At 37.7% G+C, this 9321-nt stretch overlaps 1 protein-coding gene across 8 annotated transcripts in view; it reads left to right on the top strand.

Moving 5' to 3' along the window:
* The first annotated feature begins 1394 nt into the window (after nucleotides 1–1394).
* Nucleotides 1395–9321, top strand: part of c2cd5 (C2 calcium dependent domain containing 5) — a 31498-nt gene continuing 23571 nt past the window's right edge. For 6 of the 8 annotated variants that reach the window (XR_001661358.1, XR_001661357.1, XR_001661356.1 and 3 more), the window contains exons 1-8: nucleotides 1395–1705; nucleotides 2160–2262; nucleotides 3269–3355; nucleotides 3487–3658; nucleotides 3745–3840; nucleotides 4007–4162; nucleotides 4252–4483; nucleotides 7335–7495. Coding sequence is in view for 5 of the 8 variants with exons in the window: in XM_016668187.1 (XP_016523673.1) it covers nucleotides 2173–2262; nucleotides 3269–3355; nucleotides 3487–3658; nucleotides 3745–3840; nucleotides 4007–4162; nucleotides 4252–4483; nucleotides 7335–7495 (994 nt within the window). In the remaining 3 variants the exon portion in view is untranslated. The remainder of the gene's footprint in view (nucleotides 1706–2159; nucleotides 2263–3268; nucleotides 3356–3486; nucleotides 3659–3744; nucleotides 3841–4006; nucleotides 4163–4251; nucleotides 4484–7334; nucleotides 7496–9321) is intronic. The other 2 variants (XM_016668184.1, XM_007545698.2) reach the window with 2 other exon arrangements.

The raw sequence follows: 9321 nt of genomic DNA, 5'->3' as shown, positions 1-9321 counted from the left end.
ATATTAAAAACCTCTAAGTCAATATAAAACATGCTTTTAAAATTATGATGTAATATTCTAATCTTCTAAACATGCATGTTTGAGCTAATTTCAACTCAAGCATGCCTTATTTGAATTAACAGGTCTTTGGAGTGCCTCTGCTGAACTTGACAAGTTGTTGAGGTAATTCTTTCCTTTGAAAGAGGTGTGTTGGAGTAGGAACACACAAAATATGCAGGGCAACATGTCCCAAGGGCTGAAACAGGAAAATATAAATACCACAGCAACAGTGCTAATGAGCTAAGGGCCGTCTTCCTTCACAAATTCATTTAAAATAATTCTAATTTCTAAAATGTTATTTTAAAACTTAAATTGACCCAAAATCTCTTCTGTCTTTTGTTCACTTTTCACTTTTTTTGTTACAGCACTTGTTGAGCCTTTGAGCCACCTCAGCCATGATTTATTTCTGTGAGATCTTTGGCAGATTTTGCAGGATTATTATGACCCAGCTGCATACAAGACACAAAAAGTACATTTGCAACATTTTTTTCAAGAGAATCTGAATGAGTCCTCTTATTTTCATTTTCCAAATTCTTAAAAGCTTGTAGTTTTGTAGAGGCATAGATTATTAATCATGTGACATCTATTTTACCATACAACTTTTTGGTACAATAATGTTCATTTTTATTCCTTTATTTAAAATAATAAAAAGAGACATGTATTAAGCATGTATTTATATCACAGTAATTATCTCTAGTGATATTTCCTGTCATGTACAACCACAGTCCTCACAGCATTCATCAGCATTCACCATAAAATAATATTCAAGATCAATTACAGATTTCCTCAGTTTTTGCTTTTTGCTCACATATAAGTGTTTCAGATCAAACATGCTTATTAACTTGAGCAAATACAATAAGCAGTTTTAAACTGGTTTAATTCATTAATTTAAAAAAAGCCATCACTGACTTTTATTTAATATTACTCTAATTAAAGAAAATCGTTTGTCATTTTTACTACTACAGTGAAATAAACAAAATAATGTAGTTTTTTATGATGTGGAAAAGGTATTGTCGACAACACAGTAATCAATGAAAAACAAACCACACATTTTAAGGTAAATAATCACTATAGACGTCTTTCACAAACACACAAAAACGTTTTGCCTTGTCTGCTGATTGTTGCGCATGCCCTCTGCAAACGTTTGCGCTGCGTTTCATGGACACAGTTTTTTACAAAACCTTTTAACGATGACAAAGATATATGAAGATAAAAACATAACTTAGCATCGACTGTTAAGAAAGACGTCTGATCGCATATTTTAAGTGTAAATAAAATAACTGCATCGTCATTTTGTAATAATTCTATGTTTGTACCATTGTGACATTTGTAAGAACGATTTTATGGGGCGTACGTAAAAGCAGCACACGGTACCCTTTGAAAACTCATTCATCACGATAGCTGTCATGCTAGCCGTTGTCATCGCAACCTGAAGTAAAATTGTTGCCGCTACTGAAATGTAACGTAATTTACACACCCATGTGAATGATTATATATGCTAGTGGATATAGCCAACACTTGCCTGCGTGGGGGACTGGGAACTAACGTGTCGTGTTATGGGAGAAACACGGAGGTCAGGCGAACGGTGGACTGTCAACATCAATAATGTCCGTGTGAAACGACTCTGCTACCGCTGTAATTGTTCCTTCTCTACATTATAGCACCGGTAAGGATATTATTGTTCGCGGTGGGAGTGTGAAGGGTGTTTTGTTAAATATGTTGTTGGTCTGCAGGGGATGGTCGTAAAAACATGGCCGATCAGGTAACCAGAGCTAACGAGATTCTGACTGCAATGAAGTTAACCTAAGTGGGTTTCAGGCTAGCCTGTTTTGCTAACATAATCTAGCTAAGTTGTCGGCGCTGTCATGATTATATAGGGAAATTTGGTATTCACGTTCCGATTGTGTGTCACACTACATTCTTGGAATTGCTGAGATAAGTAAGCTTATTTACTTATGAGGCTATAAATTGAGAACACGTATCTATGTACTACAAATGTTTTGTAATAGCTAATCTTCAGCTTTACCACCGTTAATTTGATGACAGCAGCCTTGGTTAGTTCAATTGTCAGTTGTAGGTTTATGCTTGCACTTATTGTTGTTATTCACATACCTATACAGATCAAATTAAACCATGCCTGGGAAATTAAAGGCCAAAATCGTGGCAGGGCGCCACTTGCCTGTAATGGACAGAGCAAGTGATCTAACGGATGCCTTTGTTGAGGTAAGAGATGATGCTTTCACTACAACAGTTTTATGTTGTTGTTGTTTTTTATTCGAAAAAACACAATAATAATGTATGTGGAAACATATGCACATTAGAAAATATTTGGAATCGAGCAAAATACATTTTGGAGCAGATACTACTTTGTTTCTGGAGAATCTAATCAGAAGAAGTACATTCACCCTGGTGCAAAAAGCATAATCTGGAAAGCTGAAAATAAATTACATAATTCTGAAAAAAATATTATCTTGAAAGGTGTATTTCAAGACACATCAAATACACTTTGGCTTTTTAGGTATGCTTTTCTAAAAACATGTGATTCAATACCAAACAGCAGCAGAAAACTGTAAAACAGCTGAAACACTGGGTACCTTTAAATCTCAACTTAAAACCTACCTGTTTAGAATTGCTTATGGCTAAATTTTTATAATCCCAGTTTCAAATATACAACTTTATTGGGATTCAAGCATGCTTGTAATAATTGATAACTTAATTAACTTCCTGGTTAGTTGTTACCAAGCTACGTTTTGATTAATTACCACCACCATACAACTTTATTATTGATATCTGTTCCTATTAGGTAGGAAAGTAGCTGTAAGCTAATTAGCATTTGGATCATTAACATATCAATGGAGCAATACAAGATCTGTTCCAAAAATAGTTTGCTGGTGCTATTTATACATAGTTTTGTTTTTTTCCTCACATGAATAAAACTCCAGGGCTTTATATATTTGTTTCTTTCTGTAACAGTAACTCTAAAAATAATAGCTGCAGCATGTGTGTAATGCTTTTTAGGTAAAATATTTTAAGTAATATTTGGTTTTATTAAATCCTTCTTATTTTAAATAAAAGAGAATTAGAGTATTGTAGCAAAACATATTGGGAATAGTTTTAAATAATATGTACATTTTATTTTAATTTAAGCAAAGCTTGTTTTCTTTAATGTGTTGCAGAGAGTTACTTAACTGCACTTTTAAAAGATATCTTACCCTTTTAATTTTTACAGGTCAAGTTTGGAAATACAACCTTCAAAACAGATGTTTTTCCCAAGTCCCTTAATCCACAGTGGAACTCTGAATGGTTCAAGTTTGAGGTAAAATAGATGCACAATTAAGGCGGACTAAATGTATCACGTCCTCGACACAGCTTCTATGAATCTGAATTGTTTGTTTTCGTCTTGACTTTTGTTTCCTCCCTTCTCCTTGTCCATCTGTTGCTGTGCAGGTTGATGATGAGGACTTGCAGGATGAACCGTTGCAGATCACAGTGTTGGACCATGATACATACAGCGCTAACGATGCCATAGGGAAAGTTTACATTGACATTGATCCTTTGCTGTGTGCTGAAGCTGCCTCTGTCATCTCTGGCTGGTTCCCCATCTACGACACCATACATGGTATAAAACTAAACCTGTGTGAGAAACGTATAAATCCAGAGTTTGAGCTATTTCCTTGTTACAATGTTTGTGTTATTTTTCATTAGGAATCAGAGGAGAAATCAACGTCCTTGTAAAAGTGGAGCTTTTCAACGACTTGAACCGTTTCAGGCAGTCGTCGTGTGGGGTCAAATTTCTCTGCAGTACGTTTTTTATGTCACAAGATATCTAAAGATGTAATTTATTTACACAGTGAGACTGCGAGCTTTAAGCACCGTCAGTCTTAGAAATCTGCTAAAACCTGAATTGCAGCTTTGAATTGAAACACATTTTCTCTCAGCGTTCTTTTTGTCCAAATTCCACCTCCAGCCACATCTATTCCACGGGGTTACCGAGCAGCCATGGTGCACGGGTTTGTAGAAGAACTGGTGGTGAACGAGGACCCGGAGTACCAGTGGATAGACCGCATCAGAACCCCTCGGGCTTCCAATGAAGCGCGTCAGAGACTCATCTCTCTCATGTCTGGTACGAAAGCCTGAAACTAATCCTCTTTGATTGGGAATAGGACGAATTTGGATTTGCTAACATCACCGTGCGTTTTCCCCCTTGTTCAGGAGAGCTGCAGAGGAAAATAGGGCTTAAAGTTCTGGAGATGGGTGGGAATGCAGTGGTGGGCTACCTGCAGTGCTTTGACTTGGAGGGGGAGTCTGGCCTGGTGGTCCGGGCCATAGGCACCGCCTGCACTCTGGAAAAACACAGCTCCGGAAGCCTCGTGAACACACACACGCACCCTAACACAGCACCTGCTTCTAACGCCTGCAACTCCCCGTCTAAAGATGGAAAGGAGTGAGTATAAACCCAGAACACGGGCATGGACCTTACCTCTGTCTATGTGCAGATCGTTCTGCAGATCAAGTTTGTGAGAATGACGACGGGCTGTGTGCGCATGAGAGGGAGACCATGTGGACAGAATGTACCGAATGCTTTTTTTATTTATTTATTTTTTTAATTGTCCTTTTTACAGCCCTGTGTGTGTCTCAGTATTAAGGACTCCCCTTTATATTTTACGTGTGTTGTGTCTTTTATATTGCATTCTGGAAATAATGGTGCAGAACATAACCTGAGACACACACATGCACACTACACATAAAGCCATCCCCAGCCCCTGCCCCTCTCACCTCGTCCTCTCCTTTAATCTGCTTTTGCTTGGCATTCTGCTCTGCTCTGCTCCTGCATGTTTCACTGCTCATTACAGTGATCAAAATTTAGCGCATGTGTTTGGCTCTGCTTTTAACACTGTTCTGTCTACGTCTGGTTCTGATTGTCTTATTCTCTTGGCTAGTGGTTTTTCATCTAGCTTCCTCTGGCTCAGCTACACTTGAGTGCATGCGTGCTTCTGATTTTCATCGATACTGTAGATTTGTGAATGTAATGATGAGATACAAGAATATCTTCTGGTAATGATTATACCGATAATATACAGATTTAACGGTTTTTGGTGAGGGTTGTAGTCTGAGCAATATAAAAACAAAAGTAAAAAAAGGAATATTTCTGCGACTTTGTTAAGTCATAGAAGTGTTAATAGAAGTGTTGATTACATCAGTATTTCACCATTTACTATAATGGATGCATTAACAATGGAGTAACTAGACCATTTTAAAACCTTTATTAACAAATATTAAAGATTTCATCTTTGTTTCAGTTCATCTAGTCAGAAATGTTGGTATATTTGTTTTAATGTATGATTTTCTTCTAATCTGCTTATCAGAATTTCATTGTTTGGGAGGAAAAATGTTGCAAAAGTTTTGGCCAACTTTTCATTAGCTTAAATTAGAGGTGCCACCATCAGCCAGATTGAGATTGTAATGGACCATTTTCCTTTGATCAACTCTGATTGGTGAACTAAAAAAAATAAACTTTTGAAATCATCAAAATCAAAAACTTTCACAATTGTCTGTCTAAAATAGTGCATAATCTGTGAAAGGAAACTCAAGGTCACTTGTACTTAAACTATCTTCAACATAATTGATCAATCTTGATTTAAAAAAAAGCAATATATTACTAGAAAAATGACACATTTCTCAATTTTCTTCACGTAATTTGTCTGTGTTTTTCTCATGATGATTAATCTGTATTACAGAGGTTTAGCTGTCAGCATGGGAAAAAACAAAAACAAAAGACAAATAAAAAGAAAAAATGTTGGAAGGACGCCACATCTTGTGGTATGGAGTGGACCAAAACGTCACTTTAAGGTATTGCTGTCCACCTGGTAGTTGTAAGAACATAAATCAGAACATGAATCAGAAACATTTGATCAATAATTTATTCACTTGATTTTGATCAACGGGCAGAAGTGATGCTCTTTCTTTTAATTTTTTTATAGGAAATATAAAATTAAATGCAACACACTTTCTTACCTTAGGAACTTTTTTTTTTTTTTTTTAAACAACCAACTTGTCCAACATACAGTTTTTACTCCATCCATTTCTGTGTTGTCTCTAAGCAGTCACATACTCCATTCCACACATTCTATTTTCAAAAAATAATAAAGAAACTGATTTTCAGGATGAAATTTGCCATTTACCCAACTTAATATTAGTACTGGAGGAATAGAGATATTTAAAAATAATGCTTTTAATAAGAAGAGTTTGTTTTGGCCATTTTCTGCTATACTCATAGCAAAGATGAGTGCTGTGCATGAGTTACTTGTTGCTTTTACATGACTAAGTTAGAAAACAGTGTCTGTTTCAGTGGGGTAAGCTACTTTCTTCCTTGCTTTTCATTACCTTTTGACCTTTTTTTTTTTCCTCAACTGCAGTGTTGTGCTGGTTCTTGTGTGCGCTTCTTTTACCCTTCTCTCTGCCCACATTTGGATTGGGACATTTCTCACCTATGTCCAAATCGGTCTCGCGTCCTTCTTTCTCTTTTTGTCTTTCTCTCTGTCTGTGTGCTGATCGGCCCAGGTCTCCCCTTGCCCATGGATGTCGCTCCACCCACAACAGTCCAGTGCATTCAGCCTGCAGCTCCCAGAGGCTGTCCCAGAACTTCTCTGTCTCTGTTCCCACACTCATCTTCACTGGTACGCAGAGGCAGCGAAGGAAAGCAGTTCACAGGAACAAGACAAAATTTAAAGTAAAAGTGTTTCTAACTGATTGTTTAAAAAAAAAAAAAAGGAATTTTATATTTTAAGTGAGAGCACTTTACAGGATAGATCAGTCCCAACAAAAGGCAAAACAGGGCCTTCATTTGATAAATGACCCTAGTAACTTTTTTTTTTTTTTTTTTTTTCAATTGTTCATCATGAACAGCAGCATCTTATTGGTTTTTAGTGGCAGCGCCTGCTGTGTCTCTACATTCCCCTGACCTTTGCTCCGCTCTAACGGGACACATGCTTCGGCTTGTCATCCTGTTTTCTTTTTCTTTTTAAATCTTCTTTTGTGTTTTGCCACCTTGCTTTTTATTGTTGTGTGTTTGCGTGCCTTTCTTTGTGAGTTCTCTGCTTGCTTTTTAGTTTTCCCCGGCCATCCATAGCACATCGAGAACACACCTCACCCAAAGCAAACATGTCACACATTTTAAGAGAGAGAGCCCCCTTCCCTACTTAGGAGTGACACTGCACATATGATCACACACAGAGGAACGCTCCGAGGGTGAGGCGGTGACTGACGAGTGTGCGTGTGTCATGTTCTCCTGGCAGGCCGGTATTTGGTGAGGATCTGCCCTCGTCCTCCGGCCCGCCCACCCCTTTCCGAAACCTCCCCACCTCCTCCTCCTCTCCTCCCCCCTTCTCTCCCTCCAAGCCATGCAGCCGTCAGTCCTCTTCATCAGACACAGACCTCAGTTTGACGCCCAAGACGGGTAAGAACACTCTGCCCATACCCCTCCTTCATTCTCATCATTCTGTACTCCTAACACCAACTCCTGGTGCTGCTATGGTGATGGTTTTTGTTTATTTTGTTTATTCATATTTCATTCCATGTTTGCTTACACTTGATTTTTTTTGTTCTTAACCCTTTTTTTTATTGTGAATTTTGTTGTGAATGTTTGTTTAGCCATACCCTGCTTCCCATTTGTCCTCAGTGGCCTGGTGTATCTTTCAGTCTTGCTGTACGGAAAGTGTATCTGCATTGTGAAGATGCACCAGATCGCTGTTTTAGCTTTTCCTCCACTTATTTTGTGGTGTTAGAAGCACTGTGTCTCACGAGAGGGCTGTTTGTGATTTGACTTTTAACTATCTCATCGGCGGCCATTAAACTTGTGCCCGATTCCAGTTCCAAGGTATAGCAAGGTCAGAATGAACAAAAGCACTCGAATGTAGCGTTTTACCTTAAACTTCCTTTATGAAGCACCGGAGATGGTGCAATGTTTTCATATTTCCACGTAGTGAACCCTGTTCACGTTTAGTCTTCCTGTCCATCCTTGCTAATCAAGATGCAAGTAGAAAAGCCTAACAACAACCCTTTGCCCTGTTGGTAAAATCCGATCAGAAAATCTGAACCGTAGTTTCTCATTTTTCAAGACGATGAAAGTCCTGCAAAATAAATCACGATGTCATAGTACACAACATTGATATTGCAAAGATCTGCTAGAACAGCAGATACCATTAACTAATTATTTAAGTAACTGGCATTCAGGCTCTCAATGCTGCTAGTAGCTGCTCAGTGCAGTTTAAAAAAATGTTTTAAAAGGTCAAGTGTTGGTCAGGTGGTAAAGTCAACAAACCCAAGCAGTAAGACATTAGCACTGTTAAGTATTTGATTTATTGCAAGTCATATGGCATCTACGAACATTATCATGTGCCACATGTTTTCCTAACTGTTCATTCACTAAGGATGTTAGAATTGCAGTAACTTGCTGGCATACATAGTCTTATCCACTGGGGTACGTTAAAGTATATAATGCAGTGATTCAGTCAGGCTCCAAAAATAACTGTTATAATCTACATAGAATGCAACTCACCCAGAAAGCCTCCCGTTATCCACTGCTTGATAAAATCCTGACTCGTGAGAGAATGCATTTTATCTGTTTAGGAACAATCCAACAAGGAATTTACTGAAGAAAAAAAAATCTCCTGATTATTCAAGATAACTATTTAGTTGATGTAGACAAGAGTTACTGTTTACAAATCTATTATTTTCTTTTATTGGCAGTTGAACGTTGTCCAAGTAACAATGCTGCTTGAGAGGCAGATTTTAGTGGTGAGCAATCCCAGGATGCATTGCATTCAGACTATTAAATGAATATGCTGGTTGGTCTCCATCTATCCTCAAAGCATCTTGAGTTCCTGGATTTAGTACGGTTCAGACACAATCAAAAATTAGGACAAAAAAAAAAATACAACTTTTTGACTGCGGAAATGTTTTTTAGTTGCAAAAACCACAGTCAGTCATGGCTTTGCTACCATTAGAGGGTCAACCATTATTATCTCTAAGGTAATTATGAGCTTGGATGTCTGATGGCAAAATAAACAGCCCAGGTCAAGCTCACTGAATTCCAAAAACACTGAATACCAGACTGAGCAATAAACAGGTTTACCTTGGAACAAGCTAGTGGTATTTCTGGATTTCTACTGTGTGCACCAGTTTCAAAATCATATTTTTACATCCTCCTTTCTTTCTGATGTTTAGCAATATGTTTTATTTTCTCTTAAAATTTGAGGCCGGGTTAACATTATAATATATATA

This window comes from Poecilia formosa, unplaced genomic scaffold (assembly GCF_000485575.1).
Source record: "Poecilia formosa unplaced genomic scaffold, Poecilia_formosa-5.1.2 Scaffold13, whole genome shotgun sequence".
Taxonomy (NCBI): Eukaryota; Metazoa; Chordata; class Actinopteri; order Cyprinodontiformes; family Poeciliidae; genus Poecilia; species Poecilia formosa.
Note: the sequence above shows the minus strand (reverse complement) of the source record. Positions and strands in the feature narration are given on the sequence as shown.